Source organism: Leucoraja erinacea, chromosome 26, assembly GCF_028641065.1.
Source record: "Leucoraja erinacea ecotype New England chromosome 26, Leri_hhj_1, whole genome shotgun sequence".
Taxonomy (NCBI): Eukaryota; Metazoa; Chordata; class Chondrichthyes; order Rajiformes; family Rajidae; genus Leucoraja; species Leucoraja erinaceus.
Window position 1 is genome coordinate 7,242,020 of NC_073402.1, and position 19,227 is coordinate 7,261,246.

Sequence of the window (19,227 nt, forward strand, 5' to 3'; positions counted from 1 at the left end):
GATTAAAACGTATCATATTATGGTCACTACCTCCTAGCGGTTCCCTTATTAAATCTGGTTCCCTTATTAAACCTTGAGTACCCTTGTAAATCTGGTTCATTAGACAACACTAAATCCAGAATTTCCTTCTCTCTGGTAGGCTCCAGTAAAAGCTGCTCTAAGAATCCATCTTGGAGGCACTCCACAAACTTCCTTTCTAGGGGTCCAAAACCAACCTGATTTTCCCAATCTACCTGCATATTGAAATATCCCATAACCATGATGGCATTACCTTTTTTACATGTCAATTTTAACTCCCGCTGCAACTTGCACCCTATATCCAGGCTACTGTTTGGGGGCCTGTAGATAACTCCCATTTGTGTCTTCTTACCTTTACAATTCCTCAATACTATCCACAGCGAGACTACATCGTCAGTCGCTATGTCACCCCTCGCAAGGGACTGAATTCCATCCTTCACCAACAGAGCTATCCCACCTCCTCTGCCCACCTGCCTGTCCTTTCTATAGGACATATGACCCTGAATATTCAGTTCCCAGTCCCGATCTTCCTGCAGCCATGACTCTGTAATCCCCACAATATCATATTTACCAATCTCTATGAGCCTCAAGCTCATCCATTTTACTTCTTATACTTCGTGCATTAATTATATACTTTTAATCCATTACTCACCTCATTTTTCACATCGATTCCTATTTCACTTGGCCATACTCTCCTCATGATGGATTTCTCCTGATCATTTTACTGCTAGGAGGGCATAGCAATATTCTACATTGAACATGGAAATTCCATGTTTGAGAAATGTAAACCGGGAGAAGAGTTTTAATGGGCCGAAAGGTTTGTTTCTGTGACGTACTTACTTTCTTCTGATACACCAAAGAAAGCATTTGTCAGGCAACTGGCGGAAGTAGAAGTGAGTTATTCACCAGCACTGCCAGGTAAGAGAAGTGGTTTACCCTAGTGCGTACGGGCTAACTGACAAGTTTTAAGAGCCAGACCTGATAAGAACAAACGACAGTGGATGAGAGATCTACAACATCAGGAAGGCAATGACTAACGTGGCTGAATGTACAAATGTAAATAGGAAAAACCTCAAAAACAAGAAGCTGCTGGAAATTTGGAGTACACATCACCGTGTTCCTTCTAAATTGGCAAGGCTGGCTCCGATTATACTTTGTACTGCAAAGGGAGCACATGCATAGTCATAATGTAGTTTTGGTCTAAAAAGTCAACTATTACTTGCCATCCACAGATGCTGCCCAACCCAACGAGTATTTTCAGCAGACTTTTATAGCATATTTAAGATTATTCTTTGTGATTCCACGCGAAAAGCAATACTCAATTCGAGTTTTTCTTGACAAATTATAAAATTAAAGCTATAAAATTTGAAACTTGAAGTGTTACTGCCTGCAGACAGAACATCAGACAAGCAGTCATGTGCACAAACAAACAGTAACAGCTTAATCTCATGGAAGGCAGATGTAGATCTCAGGAAGTGACAACACAAAAGAGCACATTCTGTGACAGTGTTCCATTGTGATCAACTCCATTTGGCAAAAGACATCACATCACACCAAGATTACTGAGCGAGTGACAACGTGCCTCTTGAACTCTACTCAGACCTGCATTATTCTTGGAATAAGCATTCGTTCTTCAACCCGAGGCGTGGAAGTCCAACAAGAGAGTAAGTGCTTAATGGGATGTCATTTGGTAGACATAGTGGTGATTAGTGTGTTCCAAGGGAGGTACATAGTTCCTTTGCAATACAAACTTTGACCCAAGGACAAATAAAGAGAAAAGATTGTGCGTTTTATTTTGTACATGGGGAAGTAAGCCATTTCTGATAGTCTCTGTCACTTTTAGCATTACAAGGACAATCCATGCTTCTTCTGGAGGATGTCCACTGTGGCAGTAAATGCACTGTTCATGGAAGTAGAAGAGAAGAGAATCAATTAAATCAGTACACTCCCAAACAATGATAGATCTTTACAAGCAACAACTTTCTGTGATGCACCAGCCACAGAGAAAGATCAATAATAGGTAAAAGCAGCAAAGGGGAGATGAGAAAATAAAGAAAAGCACAACAACTTGGAGAAAGAGTAGAAGAGTTGAACCAATTGCAGGAGTTAAACCAATTGCACTTTCACACATTCAGTAGGTATGTTACAAAACCTACCTGAATCGTCATTGGGAATCTGCCCACAGCCAGGTCCGCGATTTTGGCGCTGTTTGGAGGGGGCGGGTTTAAAACGCGATTTTTACTAGGCTGTGCTAATCGCAGATGTTCAGCCTAGTAAATCATTAACGAAAAATCGCTGCAAGACCCGGTCGCAAAAGGTATTATTAGTTTTATAGGCCTCGATAATATAGTTATAATAATTTTAAAATTACTGTCTCATTCCGCAACCTCTCGCAGCCCCAGGGTTTTATAAAGCAAACAATTAAAGGTATGTACCTTATTTTTACATTAAATGGGGCATATATATAACCCTATATATCAAGTTATCTATAGCGAGTAGTTCATTTTGGGCTTTTTATATCCCGCAGTATTTTTCTCGGCATTTGAGGGCACTAATCCAGCGCGATGTCAACGTTCTAAACCAGCGCGTTCACATTAACCCACTAGAAAGCCGATTTAAATGGGCATTTATTTACAGCAATTGAACACTAAATTCCTTCCATTTGGCCTATAAATTAATGTAAATTAGATATAAAAATCATGTTATATTGTGAATTATTTGTGAATAATCCTTGGACACTTAGGCTATTTAAAAATGTTAATCTTTCCTTAAGAAATGGGCTTTTGACTATCTAAGATCACAGCTTTTTTGTAATGTCCATTGAAAATCAATAGGGAACAAGATGCTAATTTCCGAGTATGAAAATGGCCATAACTTTTTTAATACTTGAGATATGAAAGTGAATTTGGTGTCAAATTAAACTTATTGTTATGCTTTATCTGATGGGATAAATTGCAGACTTGATTTTTAAAATCTCAAAATTTTGTAACATTGCTACATTCAGCCGATGTTGCAATTGGATCCGCCCAATCCATCTGCATAGGTTTACAGGACTGTCTCGAGTCAGCACATGATCAGCACATGTCTGAAGAAGGCATGACCCGAAATATCACATTCCTTCTCTCCATAGATGCTGCCTCACCCGCTGAGTTTCTCCAGCATTTTTATCTACCTGATTAGATTGACAGCTTACATTTTGCATTAAAGTCAAGAGTGGTACTTCAACTCATGATCCCCTGAGTTAGGCAAGAGTGTTGGTACAAAACGGATTTGGGATATTTTGAAATGCAATATTGCCCACAGAAAACACTAACCTTCAATAACACTTTGCAGGCTTATAGTTAGAGCATTTGCCACCTGAGTAAAGGTCAAAACATGCTGGTGCTCATACAAATCAGCAGCAAAGGACATTTGGATAGGTACACTAGAGATTAGTTTAACTTGACATCATGTTTGGCAATGACATTGTGGGCTGAAGGACCTGTTTTTGAGCTGTGTAGTTCTATGTTCAAATGGCTGAAAATGCAGATTGCCAATAATTAACGGACGCCGATAGCAGCCAATTGGTTAGACAAAAGATGAAGTTTATTTTACAAACATGCACATCATAATACAATGACCTGGAAAATGTAGAGTGGAACCAAATGGATGGCTCTATCAAAGAGCTGTTGCCGGCACAGTGGAGGAAAGGGCCTCCTCCTGTTTTGTATAATTCATTCAATGCATGAAATGGATACTCACCATCCAGGCCTGATGATACTGTATTTTCCTGGTGTGGCCAAGTTAACCACCGTAGATCCCAATCGACATTCAGGGCTCATCATATCTCCAACAGGCCCACCATCGACAACAAGACCCAACGAAGGCCAAATATCCTTAAATTCCTACAGGCATTAGAGAGGTTATATTGGGTCAGATTTAATTTATTTTTAAGTTTCATCGAGATACAAGAGGAAGAGGTAATTAATGAGAATTAAGAGTTGTACTGCTACAATGTCAGTTAGCAACAGAGGCCTGCTTAGAAATTTTGACATTCATTTTTTCTATATCTCTCAATATTACTGTCGATATCTCTCGTTTCCCTTTCTCGACACTCAGTCTGAAGAAAGATCTCGAACAGAAATGTCACCAATTCCTTTTCTCTAGAGATGCTGCCCAATCCGCTGGGTTACTCCAACATTTTGTGTCTATCTTTGATGTAAACTAGCATCTGCAGTTTGTTCCTTCGCATAATCAAGGACCACTCGCACCCTGGTCATTCCTTATCCCGTCGGGCAGCAGATACAAAAGCTTAAAACCACGTGCCATCAGATTCATCAACAGCTTCTTCCTCTCTGCTATCAAATTATTGAATGTACCTCTCACATCCTCCCCACCAGCAATCTACCTTGTTGCTGACTTTGCACTTTTAAAAATCTGCACTTTCTCTGTATCCACCACAGTATGTTCTGCACAGTTTCATTTCTCCTTGCACTACCTGCTGTACTTATCTATGGTTTATATTTTGATTATGTTTGGATGGTGGGGGGGGAGTTAATTAACCTGGGTGGCATGTAAAACAAAGTTTTTCACTGCATCTCAGTACATGTGATAATAAATCAATAAGTATCTTCTTTTGATTCAGGGACAGCTTCTTCCCAGCTGATATCTGGTAATTGAACCATCCCATCACCACCTAGAAAGTGGTCTGAGCTACCATCTACCTCATTGAAGATCCTCAGACTATCTTTAATCTAACTTTTCTGGATTTTATCTTGCACTGAATGTTATTCCTTTCTTCCTGTAGCTGCACACTGTGGGCAGCATAATTATAATCATGTGTAATCTATCCCTTGACTGGATCCAAATCTGAGGAAGGACATTATTGCCATAGAGGGAGTGCAGAGACGGTTCACCAGACTGATTCATGGGATGTCAGGACTGTCTTATGAAGAAAGACTGGATAGACTTGGTTTATACTCTCTAGAATTTAGGAGATTGAGAGGGGATCTTATAGAAACTTACAAAATTCTTAAGCAGTTGGACAGGCTAGATGCAGGAAGATTGTTCCTGATGTTAGGGAAGTCCAGGACAAGGGGTCACAGCTTAAGGATAAGGGGGAAATCCTTTAAAATCGAGATGAGAAGAACTTTTTTCACACAGAGAGTGGTGAATCTCTGGAACTCTCTGCCACAGAGGGTAGTTGAGGCCAGTTCATTGGCTATATTTAAGAGGGAGTTAGATGTGGCCCTTGTGGCTAAGGGGATCAGGGGGTATGGAGAGAATGCAGATACGGGATACTGAGTTGGATGATCAGCCATGATCATATTTAATGGCGGTGCAGGCTCGAAGGGCCGAATGGCCTACTCCTGCACCTAATTTCTATGTTTCTATAGCACACAACAAAACAAAAGCTTTTCACTGCACCTCAATACATGTGATAATAAACTAAATTTTGTGCAAGGTACAACCCCATCATTGGAGTTTTTCCCTTTGTTTCCTGTTGACTTCAGCTTGGTACACACACTGTGGGCCAAAGGGCCTGTTCTTGTGTTGTACTATTCCATGCTCTAATTATTCTACATTTATTGCTGCTTTATGTTTGTAATCACTGGAGACTTGGAAAATAAAAATACTTTAAAATTTCCAATAAATCTGCTAAAAAATAGAATCAGGCCAATTTAACCCCAAAGCCTTTCTTAATACCATCACCATGACCTCAATTTCATTGGCATTAGGACAAAAGATAGACAGAGAGAGCTGGAGTAACTCAGGTCATGCAGCATGTCTGGAGAAAGATAATAGGTGATATTTCAGGTCAAGACCCTTCTTCAGTCTTGACCCAAAACATCACCTATTCCTTTTCTCCAGAGATTCTGCTTGACCTGCTGAATTACTCCAGCTTTTTTCTGTAGTTTAGCATCTGTAGTTCCTCCCTAGTCATTTAGACAACACAGGGAATCTGCTTTTAGGAATAGAAGATGAATTTTTTTTTAAGTTTATGTAATGAGTGAACAATTAGAAAAAGTATAGAATTAGAAAAATTAGAAAATTGGAAAAAGTATACTCAGGAGAGATGTTTACTTGCACTGAATGACACTCACCTCTGGGGTTAAAGTGCTGGTTCGAGAGCTGACATTGGCACTTGTCAATGCTAGAGGTTCACCACACAGTTGTGCCAGTTTCTGCATGAATGCATGCTCTGGAATGCGCACACCCACCAACTGAATGTAACATGGAAAAGTGCAAATATTTCACATCACAAGGTAAAGTGAAGAACTGACTGTAATTGCAACCAATTCAAATTAACAGGCTGCCCCCTTCCACCCGTATCCATCCTCTGGTTTTACATTTCACTCCTCTCCTTATTTTAAATCACTTTACTTGAAGAGGGGTCTCTTCCCAAAATGTCACCTATCCATATTGTCCACAGATGCTGCCTGACCCGCACGCGGAGTTATTCCAGCACCGTGTATTTTCCCTCAAAATTTCACCATCTGCAGTTCCTTGTATCTCCCTTTTATCTCCTCTTCCTCTCTAGTCTGTCAGTTACGCCACCCATCTACCATTCAAATCCTGCCTCACCTGTATCCACCCATCACATGCCAGGCTTTATCCCACCCTGATCTTCTCTTTTCCAGCTTTCTCCCCATCTACTATACAATCAGGCTGAAGAAAGGTCTAGACCTAAAACGTCACACATTGATTCCCTCCACAGATGCTGCATGATCCAGTGAGTTACACGAGCATTTTGCATATACTCAGGATTCCAGCATCTGTAGTTCCTTGCGTATTCCAAATTAATAGGCCAGTTAGTTTAAGCTTCATAGTTCCATACTACTATAGAATAAAGCCATATGATGAAGCAATAAAAAGTACAAATTCATTCTTACGTCAGTGAAAGGATTTAAATCCCTGTTCAGTCCATCAGACTGCTTAAAGACCAACGTTACAGGTCCTGGAAGGAGATCACTTAATACCTGGTCAGGAACAGTGACCTTACAGTACCTGTAGAAACCAAAGAAAGTGCTCAATCTACAAAGTAGTAGAGTATATTTTGTTTACACTCAAATCATAGTGGATGGCCAATGTTGCATCTATTGGAAACAACTTTTTGAACAGGGAAAATAAAATCATGGCCCACAAGTCAGCTTTTTATATTTTATATTAAAGACTGCATCCACATCTTTCGTCAGCTTTTCCAATTGGAATATACTAGGAAATGTACAGATTGTAGAGCAAAACACTTGGGAACAAAGAATTATGTTCCATGCGGCATGGTTATACAATCTGTATATCCACTGTATATTCCAGGCAGTACCGTATTTACTTCAGAAATTCTGCCCATTCCCCATTTCCTTGGTTATTAGAACCCCACACTATACTGAGTGTTAAACATTTTAATCTTTAAATCGTCAACTTGTTCATTTACAAAAGATTTGATCTGCAAGAACCCGATCTTCCTAAACTTGTCCACAGCAACCGAACAAATTTTTAAAAGCAAGACGTTAATTGCATAGATATAAGAGGACCTTTTTGACACATACCCCAAAACAATGAAATATCAGACAGATTGTGGTTTGGTTTCTTCTGTACTTTCACTCACTTATAAATATCTTCAACATTTCCAACAGAAATAGCTAAAGGTTTGTCTGTATTCCGGCCTTTAATTTCGTAAATTCTTTGGATGGCTTCGGAATTCTGAGCCAGGCAGGCAATTCCATAGATTGTGTCTGTTGGAACAGCCACTACACAACCACTCTGGAGAACATTTACAGTTTCTCTTAAGACCTCATTCCAATCTGCGTATGGAGAATAAATGTGTGTTAGCAGTGAATTCATAGAACGTAACAACAGTACAACATAGGGGGGCAGTACAACACAGGAACAGGCCCTTTGGCCCACATGGTTGTGCCAAACATGATTCACAGATAAACTAATCTCCTTTGCCTGCACATGATCATATCCATGTGTCAATCTAAAAGCTTCTTAAATACCACTATCGTATCTGTGTCCATCACCACCCCAGTAGCACATTCCTACAACTCTCATTGTAAACAAACTTGCTAGTTTATTTTAGTTTGAGATACAGCATGGAAACAGGCCCTTCAGCCCACCGTGTCCATGCTGACCAATGATCACCTATACACTAGAACTATCCTACACAGTAGTGACAATTTACAAAAGCCAATTAACCGACCAACTTGCACGTCTTTGGAATGTGGGAGGAAACCAGAGCACCCGGGGAAAACACAGGGTCACAGAGAGCACATACAAACTCCATAGACAGCACCCGTAGCCAGGATTTATCCCGGGTCTCTGGCGCTGTAGGCAACAACTACTGCTGTACCACTTTACTGCCCTTAACTGCATATGTCCTTTAAACGTTGTCCCTCACAATTTAAAGCTGTGCCCTCTAGTCTTTGACATTTCCACCCTGACTCTATCCTATCCATGCCTCTCATAATTTTATATAAACTTCTATCAGGGTTCCCCTCAACCTCCAATGTTCCAGAGAAAACAATCCAAATTGTCCAATTTCAGCCTGTACCCATACCCCTTAATCCCGGCAGTATTCTGGTAAACCTCCTCTATGCCCTCTCCAAAGCCTCCATGTCCTTTCTGCAATGGTGCAACCAGACCAAATGCGGTCGAATCAAATTCTTATAGAGCAGCGAAAATAGACACAAAATGCTGGAGTATCTCAGCGGGACAAGCAGCATCTCTGGAGAGAAAGAATGGATGCCGTTTCGGGTCGAGACCATTCTTGATTCTTGAGTCGAGCATTATGATTTCCTGACATACTCAATGCCTCAGCCAGTGAAGGCAAGGATACCATTGGCCTTCTTTACCAATCTACCTACTGTTGATACTTCCAGGGAGCTATGGACTTGGATCCCCCAAGTTTAACTTGAACAAGCAAGTTCTCAGATTAATACTTTTCATTGAACAGTGACATTTGTTGCTCCAGGGGTTCAGTTCTCGCAGATAGAACATCAAAACCATTTCTCTGTATCTGTAGAACATTCCAATTATTTGTGCTCCTGCTTGGGGTGGGAGATTGCAACCTTCACGTGGTCCGCCCTGTTCCAACGAATGGAATCAACCTGGCGTGCACAATCAAATAAGATCAAATTGAACACGTTGTCCTACAACTTTAGGCTGTACATGCCATACACAAGAAGAAAAAGGAACCTGCCAACTCTTCTTGGTCTGAACAAAAAATGTCCCATACCCAACAATATATGCTGACTCTTCAAAAATGCTTTGGTACGGCCAATCCAGCCAATAGTCAGATATTAATTGATAATATACAGTGCCCTCCATAATGTTTGGGACAGACCCATCATTTATTTATTTGCCTCTGTACTCCACAATTTGAGATTTGTAATAGAAAAAAATTCACATGTGGTTAAAGTGCACATTGTCAGATTTTATTAAAGGGTATTTTTATACATTTTGGTTTCACCATGTAGAAATTACTGCTGTGTTTATACATAGCCCCCCCATTTCAGGACACCATAATGTTTGGGACACATGGCTTCACAGGCTTTTGTACTTTCTCAGATGTGTAAATGCCTTAATGCAGGTAAAAGAGAGCTCTCAGCACCTAGTCAAAACAGGAGGAGCCATCCTGGGGAACGGCTGCTAACCAGCAGCTGTCCGTTCAATTCACTTTTTTTTAAATTAGTTTTTAGTGAATTTTGTCCTATGTTTGTTGGGGAATTTGACTTTTTTTATGTGGGGGGAAGGGGGAAACTATTTTCTAGGTCCCTACCTGGTCGGTGAGGCAGCTTTTTCCCCGGGCTGCACCGTCGACCCGTCCTTGCGGCCTACCAGCGGGAGTGGAGCGGCGTTTTCCTGGCGGAGACCGCCCAGCACCTTCAGCTTCAGTGGCGGCACAGCGCTGGAGCGCTATCGTGGAGCGGAGCAGGCGATGCCTTGCCTGGGTCGCCGCGCTGGGTCGCCGCGCTGGAGCTCCAGTATGCTGAGACCGCCGTGATCAACACCGTCGAGCTGCGGGACTGTGGAGCGGCCAGCCGCGGGCGGCGGCGCCGACTTTAACATCGGGAGCCTCGGAGCACCAACCGACGCGGCCCTGTCGGCTTCGGATGCCACGGACTCCGGTAGGGAATCGGCGATTCCAGCCGTCCCAGCCGCTGTGAGGACTCTCCCGACGCCGGAGCAACACCACCCGGCGAGAACGGCCAGGAACATCGGGCCTCCATAGAGGCAACTGTGGAGGCCTCAATTAGGCCTGACTATGGGAGAACTGGGGTTGGGGACTGGACATTGTGCCTTCCCCCACTGTGGTAACCATTGTGGGGGATGTTTTTTTGTGTGTAAATGATTATTTTATTCTGTGTCCAAGATGGCTGCCGGAAGGGAGAGTGTACGCTGGCGCGCTTTAGCTGCCGCTGCTCTCTCTTCATATTGTGTTTTTGATTTTTGTCTTTGGATTGAATTCTGTCTTTAATTTGTGTACTGGTGATGTCTTTACTATTTATTTCATTCCGCTTACATGTTTTTAGTCTATTTGCTAAATTTTGTAAGGTGTCCTTGAGACTCTTGAAAGGCGCCCATAAATAAAATTCATTATTATTATTATTAGTCTTTCCTCCAGTCTTTCCATCACCTTTGGAAACTTTTATTGCTGTTTATCAACATGAGAACCAAAGTTGTGCCAATGAAAGTCAAATAAGCCATTATGAGACTGAGAAACAAGAATAAAACTGTTAGAGGCATCAGCCAAACCTTAGGCTTACCAAAATCAACTGTTTGGAACATCATTAAGAAGAAAGAGATCACTGGTGAGCTTACTAATCGCAAAGGGACTGGCTGGCCAAGGAAGACCTCCACAGCTGTTAACAGAAGAATTCACTCTATAATAAAGAAAAATCCCCAAACACCTGTCCTACAGATCAGGAACACTCTTCAGGAGTCAGATGTGGATTGTCAATGACCATTGTCCTCAGAAGACTTCATGAACAGATATACAGAGACTACATTGCAAGATGCAAACCACTGGTTAGCCACAAAAATAGGATGGCCAGGTTCCAATTTGCCAAGAAATACTTAAAAGAGCAACCACAGTTCTGGAAAAGGTCTTGTGGACAGATGAGTTGAAGATTAACATATCAGAGTGATGGCAAGAGCAAAGTATGGCGGAGATGAGGAACTGCCCAAGATCCATAGCATGCACATCATCTGTGAAACACAGTGATTGGGCTGTTATGACCTGGGCTTGTATGGCTGCTGAAGGTACTGGCTCACTTATCTTTATTGAGCAGTCGCATATCAGCAGTCACTGTGGCACAGCGGTAGAGTTGCTGCCTTACAGCAAAATGCAGCGCCAGAGACCCGGGTTCGATCCCAACTACGGGTGCTGTCTGTATGGAGTTTGGGCGTTCTCCCCCTGATATGCATGGGTTTCCTCCAAGATCTTCGGTTTCCTCCCACACGCCAAAGACGTAGCACTGTACATTAATTGGCTTGATTAATTGAACCCAAGTGAGCATGCCTTGTATATGCTGGAGAGAAAACTGAAGAGACTAGCCCCCAAAACAAAGATGGCTGCAATACATGCCTGGCAGAGCATCACCAGAGAAGACACCCAGCAGCTGGTGATGTCCATGAATCGCAGACTTCAAGCAGTCATTGCATGCAAAGGATATGCAACAAAATACTAAACATGACTATTTTCAATTACATGACATTGCTGTGTCCCAAATATTATGTGCCCTGAAATGGGAGGACTATGTATAAACATTGATGTAATTTCTACATGGTGAAACCAAAATGTATAAAAATGGCCTTTATTCAAATCTGGCATTGTACACTTTAACCATGTTATTTTTTCTATTACAAATCTCAAATTTCGGAGAACAGAGGCTATTAAATAAATGATGGATCTTTGTCCCAAACATTATGGAGGGCACTGTAGTTTTACCATTAACCTACCACATGTAGGTTTCAGAGGGTAACTAGGACAGCGCAGAAGATCATTGGCTGCCCTCTCCCCTCCCTGATGGACATCTACACCTCCCGCTGCCTTAGCAGGGCAAAGAAGATCATCAGAGACAGCTCCCATCCTGCGTTTGGACTGTTCGACCTGCTGCCCTCTGGAAGGCGCTATAGGTGCATCAAATCCAGGACAAATAGACTCAGAAATAGTTGCTTTCCGAGAATTATAACTACTATTAATTCAAATTCACACATGCACTGATTTCACTGCCCAACACTGTCCATCTGTATATATGTATATATGTATGTAGCGCCGCAGAAATTGTGCACCTATCCCCCCCCATTTCCCCCCCCCCCTTCTCCCTTCTGTTTTTGTTTTTCTGTTTCTTGTTTTTTGTGCTAAATTGTATGTATGCACTGAGTACGAGCAGCTTTCAGTTTCACTGTACATGTATAGTGACAATAAATGGCATATCGATCGATGTAAAGAAATATATAGTGCAGCATAGATTCATTAGCTTTTGTTTAAGGAAAAAAACAGATTGAAAAGGACTTTGTTAAACAAAATAGTTAAGGAAATGGAAAGTTATCTCATTCAGTCGAGCAGGCTTCGAAAAAGGGCAAGAGGGCCAAGCAAATCTTTCTTCCACATGAAGAGTTTACAAGTTGCGAAAGAACTTGGTATAAAGGATTGGTGTTTTTTGTAGAGCGGTGTGAATCTTTAGAATTCCTATCCCTAAAATAGGTATATATCCAGACTTAGAGAGGAAGATAGAAACACAAGGAACTGCAGATGCTGGTTTCCAGAAGAAAACAGTGCTGGAGTAACTCAAAAGGCCAGGCAGCATCTGGAGGACAGGGATAGGTGACATTTTGGGATGGGACTGTAATAGGATGGAGAAAGCTAAAAAAAAGATTGGAATTTGGGAGAGGATGGGATAGTGGGAGAAATGGGTGCAATCCAGGGTGGGGGAAGCACAGGAAATAGAGGGGGCAGGGGAAGAGAGAGTGCGACCTAAAATTGTGTCTATTTTTGTGTAGGGTATGCTGACTAAGCCAGCCTATTTATTTTAAAGTCTTGTCTGAGCTTCAGGGGGACCTTGATTATTGGGGACCTTAATTAATGAAGCCCAAGTTAACCTGTGTCTCCCTGCCCACCTGTGACCCAGGCCCAACTCCCCCAGTTGACAAGGCTGTGGCGGCCCGAGGTCTCAACGTGGAGCCGTACTCAGCGTGGTGCGGGACGTCCCAAGGTCCCACCGTGGAGCGGGGGTCCCAGCGTGGAGCGGGGGTCCCAGTGTGGAGCGGGGAGTCCCGAGCGTGGAGCGGGGCGTCCCGGGAGCCTCAGCGTGGAGCCGGGGCGACCCGGGAGCACCTACAACCCGATGCAGTAACCAGGAAGCCCGTCCCCTCTTACCTCCAACTCCAGGCCGCGGCCTGAGCCCGGGCCCGGCTCCTGCCGACTGCCGCAGGAGGCGCAGCCGCCTGACACCGCCACCATCCCCGGCTGCGGTGGCCGCCTGGTCCCTCATGGCCGCCAGCAGCAGCGGGCGGGCCCAGCTCAGCATGGAGCCCGCATCACCATAGTAACCCGCGCCGGCGCGCTCGCCGCCTCCGTACACGCGAGGATTGTCAGCGGCGCCAACCCCCGCGTTACGTACAAGTGTCCAAATGCGCATGCGTGTGTCTCTCTCTCTCGTACAATATCCACTAATGCAAACGTTTATTCCTGAATTTCTCTGAATAGATGGGCACATGGATGGCAATGTCTAATAACAGATGTGAGCACTACTGGGTCTGATAATGAAATACAAATAAAAAAATATCTCCACACTAAGGTGCTGGGTATTTCAGCTTTTTGTTTCAGTTCAAATTTTCGTCAATTGCAGTTATACATTTGCAAACAGGACTTTTGTCCAGTATCTCACAATCCAGTACATTTTCCTCTCTGTGATTAGTCCTTTTGCCTACCTTGCATTCACCTGTTCTTTATGCTTTTTATTACCACTAGTTTCTCTAATGTGGACATTACAAAGTATGGAATAGTTATTATTTACCTGCACCAATATTCTTTATCTAAACTGGATCTATTTTATGTGTAGCGCTTACACAGGGCTACATATGTCAAACACAAAGTGCTGAAGTAACTCGTTCAAGAAGGAACTGCAGATGCTAGAAAATTGAATGTAGACAAAAGTGCTGGAGAAACTCAGCAGGTGAGGCAGCATCTATGGAGCGTAGGAAATAGGCAACGTTTCGGGCTGAAACCCTTCTTCAGACTCCTTTTGACTCGTGCTGAAGTAACTCAGCGGGTCAGGCAGCATCTGTGAAGGACGTGGACAGATGACGATTTGGGCGGGACCCTTCTTCAGACTGATTGTAATAGGGGGAGAAAGCTTGAAAAGTGTTGGTGGTGGGACAAAGCCTGGCAAGTAATAGGTAGATACAGGTGAGGGGGGTTTGTTACTCTGGATCTATTTTAAGATGATCAGTTCAACATGCTTCTTTATTTTGATCTATTCTTTGGGGAATGTTACCCTCAACAGCTCCATCCAAGACCGTAAGAAATTGCAGCGAATTGTGGACGCAGCCCAGACCATCACACAAACCAACCTCCCTTCCATTGACTCTCCATTTATACCTCACGTTGCCTTGGCAAGACCAGCAGCATAATCAAGGATGAATTGCACCCTGGCCGTTCCCTCTTCTCTCCTCTCCCATCGGGCAAAATGTATAGAAGTGTGAAAACACACACATCTAGAATCAGGGACAGTTTCTTCCCAGCGGTTATCAGGCAATTGAACCATCCCACCTGAACTATTGTTTAAGAGGGAACTGCAGATGCTGGAGAATCGAAGGTTACACAAAAAAGCTGGAGAAACTCAGCGGGTAATAGGGGGAGCAGCAGCATCTATGGAGCGCAAGGAAATAGGCAACGTTTCGGGCCGAAACCCTTCTTCATTTGATCGGGGGCGGGGGTGGGTGGGACAAGAAAGGGAAAACAGGAGTATCCAAGACCGGGGGAAAGGTGACAGCAGGGGGGCTGAGGAAGGGGAGGAGACAGCAAGGACTAACAAAATTGGGAGAATTCGATGTTCATGCCCCCGGGGTGCAGACTCCCCAAACGGAATATGAGGTGCTGTTCTTCCAATTTCCGGTGCTGCTCGCTGTGGCCATGGAGGAGACCCAGGACAGAGAGGTCGGAGGCGGAGTGGGAGGGGGAGTTGAAGTGCTGAGCCACCGGGAGGTCAGCTTGGTTATTGCGGACCGAGCGGAGGTGTTCGGCGAAACGATCGCCCAACCTCCAATTGGTCTCACTGCACCTGAACTATTATCTACTCATCTGGGATCCTCGGACTATCTTTGATCGGACTTTACTGGCTTTACTTTACCTTGTACTAAATGTTATTCCCTTATCAGGTATCAGTAGACTGTGAATGGCTCGAATGTAATCATGTATTGTCTTTCTGCTGACAACCTCAGTACACGTGACAATAAACTAAACTAAATTAAACTCAACAACGGGAACACGGCCCTGACTTGGAAACAGATCACCATTTCCTTCCTTGCCACCTGGTCAGGGATCTAGAAGGCCTCGTCCAACAGCACTTTGGGAACAACTTCGCCACATGGTCTGCACTAGTTCATCTAATAGCTCAGTACCACCTTTTGGGGCAGTACATAATGGAAATTAATATGGCTCTGCTAATGGAACCCCATCAATAAAATAACACAAAAAAATATTTATTTCATGTATTATCAGTGTCTGAGGCAGATATAAAAAAAAAAAGACACAAAGTGCTGGAGTAACTCAGCAGGTCAGGCATAGGTGATGTCTTGGGTCAGGACCCTTCTTCAGACTCCAGATTGATATGTTCTAGTTTCAAACAAATATGTTTGAGTGTTGTGCCAACATTTTCTTGGTATGAATTTTGTCTTGTCTATCTCACAAAACTTTCATCTCTATGCAAGACATTGATCTGTATCATAAATGGGTGGATATTCTACAGAGTGGACAAGGATCTTTCTTACTTATTATGACACAGGTGGAGGTGATTCTGCCCATCAACTCTGATGCCGGCTCTCTGAGGAGCAATCCCATCAGCATCGTTCTCCCCTCCTTATTTCCAGACAAAAGTCACTGAGAAAGGTGTGAAACTGAAATTTATTTATTCTGCTTAAAAAAGATTTTATTATGCAGGAAACTGTTCAGAGAGTGTTTAGTGGGCAGATACCTGGGATTAATTTATAACAAAAGAGAGACACAAAAAGTTGGAGTAACTCAGCAGTCAGCGTCTGAAGAAGAGTCTTGACCCAAAACGTCACCTATTCCTTTTCGCCAGAGATGCTGTCTGGCCACTGAGTTACTCCAGCTTTTTGTGTCTATCTTCGGTTTAAACCAGCACCTGCAGTTCCATCCTACACATTAATTTATAACACCTGCATTAACCCATTACCTGCCAGGCTTTGTCCTGCACCTCCTCTCTTCCAGATGTCTTTCTCCCCGCCATCTACAATCAGTCTGACGAAGGGTCCCGACCCGAAACGTTACCTATCAATGTTCTCCAGAGATGCTGCCTGACCCGTCGAGTTACTCCAACACTTCCAAAAGGGAATATTTTTTTAATATCTGGGATGATTGGATTGCCTCATGAAGAAATGTTGGGCAGGTTGCATTATCTGGTGGAGTTGAGATGAATCAGAGTGAAGGATATGCAATCTTGAGAGATATTAACAGAATTGGAAGTGTTTCCTTGTGTGCAAGAACATAAAACTAGGCGTGCTGTTTGAAGATGTGACGTCATCCATTAAATCGCTGGTTCTCACCTTCCGGCTAGGGTTTGAACTGGGCTTTGACAAGGCCAAAAAACTTTATTAAATTAATGGAAAATTCCAATTAATGTTTTGACATGCAGCCCTGCAGATGTGAATGTGTCAGCATGCAAGGGGGAGGCGGGTAGGAGCATTCAATGTCGACGCAATATTCATTGTGAGTCTGTGAGTCAATTAATTTATCCCATCCAGGACTTTCTAAGCCCACAGAGAGAATTCCTTTTTGCTCTTTTTTTAAATTTTAATCCTTTAATTTTGTGATTGATAAGCGGAATCAAATGTTTTGAATACTAAAATTATTTTTGACAGAAATCCGAATTCATTTATCATGCCATCTTAAAAGATAGACCGTCGGTCCAATCTTCAACCGCAGATGAATAAAGGTTGGGAGCTACCACATTAAATTAAAAAAGTGGATTATTTTCACTCAGTATTGCAAACATTTGGGAACGTCCCACTCAAAGGGGAAGCAGAGTGTGTAGGAAGGAACTGAAGATGCTGGTTTAAACTGAAGTAAATCTGGAGCAATTCAGTGGGTCACGCAGCATCACAGGAGAAAAGTAGGTGACAACTCGGGTTGAGCTTCTTCAGAGTATTTGACTCTGACATCAAAGTCTTTGACTTTCAAGACAGGTAGAGAGATTTTTGATAAACAAGTGAGAGAGATGACTAGTGGACAGGAAAGCAGAGCTGAAGTTAGAAATTGATTTGTTATGGATTTTTTAAATAGTGGTGAAGGTTTGAACAACCATGTGCCTGCCTTTGCTTGTGATTTACATGTTTGTAAATTTAAAGAATGATTTATACTTTTACCATTGCAATGTAATGTCCGTCTCTGCCACATATCATCACACAGTGGTGCAGCAGGGCAGCACAGTGATGCAGTTGGTAGAGTTGCTGCCTCACAACGCCAGCAACACAGGTTTGATTCTGACCTCGGGTGCTGTCTGTGTGTAGTTTGCACATTCTCCCTGTGACTGTATGGGTTTCCTCTAGTCTCCTCACATGTCCCAAAAAACATGCAGGATTGTAGGTTAATTGGCCTCTGCATATTGCCCCTGGTGTGTAGGGAGTGGATACGAAAGTGGGATAACATAGAACTAGTGTGAATAGGTGATTGATGGTCAGTGTAGACTCGGTGGACCAAAGAGCCTCTTTCCATACCTTGCATATCCACATAGCTATCTAAAAACCTCTTAAATGCCACTATTGTATCTGCCTTCACCACCACCTCTGCAGGGTGTTCCAGGCACCCATCTCCTTCTGCGTAAAACAACTTTCACCACACATCTCCTTTAAATGTTCCCCTTCTCACCTTAAAACCAGACCCTCTGGTTTTTGAGAAAAATAATCTGGCCATCTACCCTATCAATGCCTCTCAGAATTTTATAAACTTCTCTCAGTTCCTCTTAATTATTTTATCATTTTCCTGAACTAAGAGATAAGATGCCAATTAACCTCCCAGTCCATTTGGAAATTTGAGTACCCAGTGGAATACATTGTTTGAGGGAGAAGGTCGAACCACAGAGGCAACACTCAAACCCAGCTTGAGGCTGTAAGGTAAATAGCCCCTACCATGTTGCCTTAAAGGATCCATTGTACTCGTGTATAGAATGATTTGACTAGATAACATACAGAACAAGTATTTCAATGTAGCTCTGTACACATGACACCAAAGAAACCATTGAACCATTAAATAATGAAGGAATTGATGGGGTAAATGACAAATACATTTACTGTAATTTTAAATACCTTAATAGAATCATCTATCTTTCAGCATCAGTTTTGTCTTCAAATGGAGGATAAAACATTGTTGTATTCAGGCAATTAGCTAGATTACCCATTCCTCAAATCTCCTAATTGTTGATTGGAGACTGATTGAGGGATGTGAACTGCAACTTCCCTCTAATTACATTTAATTAAGTAAAGTGGTTAAAACCTATGAACCTTCAATGGCTGCAATATACAATTTATATCAAATGGCGAATATAGTTTTTTTTGGATATATTATATACATGAAATATGAATTGAAGAATATAATATTATAAATTTAGAATTTTAAAGAACACCAACATTTGTACATAGGGCTTTCTTTATTTTCTTTTGCTGAGAAGTTCAATTGCAACTGAAATAATCACCTCTTAAATTCCTCACTGAAAAACACAATAACTAATTGTATACTTTTACCTATTTTGTTGAGAGGGGTTAAATGGTGGTGGTCAGTTTGTCTTCTGTAGAAAGTGAATTAAAACTGTAATTTCTGGTTCTAGACTTCAGCCCACCTGAGTTACACAGGTAACTTATAAGTGCAGAGAGGGGTGGTTGTTACAAGTTTCCTGCAGGTACTGGCTGTTTCAATCTCTTGTTTCACAATGCAAAATACATATTTGTTTTTGCTGATTGCCACTTAAGACAATAGTTTGGAGGTTCCTT

General features: G+C 42.5%; 1 protein-coding gene across 1 annotated transcript; it reads right to left on the bottom strand.

Moving 5' to 3' along the window:
* Positions 1-1,788: 1,788 nt before the first annotated feature.
* yrdc (yrdC N(6)-threonylcarbamoyltransferase domain containing) lies at positions 1,789-13,655 on the bottom strand. Its single transcript, XM_055656068.1, has 6 exons — positions 13,379-13,655; positions 7,604-7,799; positions 6,891-7,005; positions 6,102-6,221; positions 3,760-3,902; positions 1,789-1,918 (listed from the first exon to the last, which is right to left on the bottom strand). Exons 1-6 carry the CDS (start codon positions 13,638-13,640, stop codon positions 1,864-1,866), a joined length of 891 nt encoding a protein of 296 aa, XP_055512043.1. The 5' UTR covers positions 13,641-13,655; the 3' UTR covers positions 1,789-1,863.
* Positions 13,656-19,227: the final 5,572 nt, after the last annotated feature.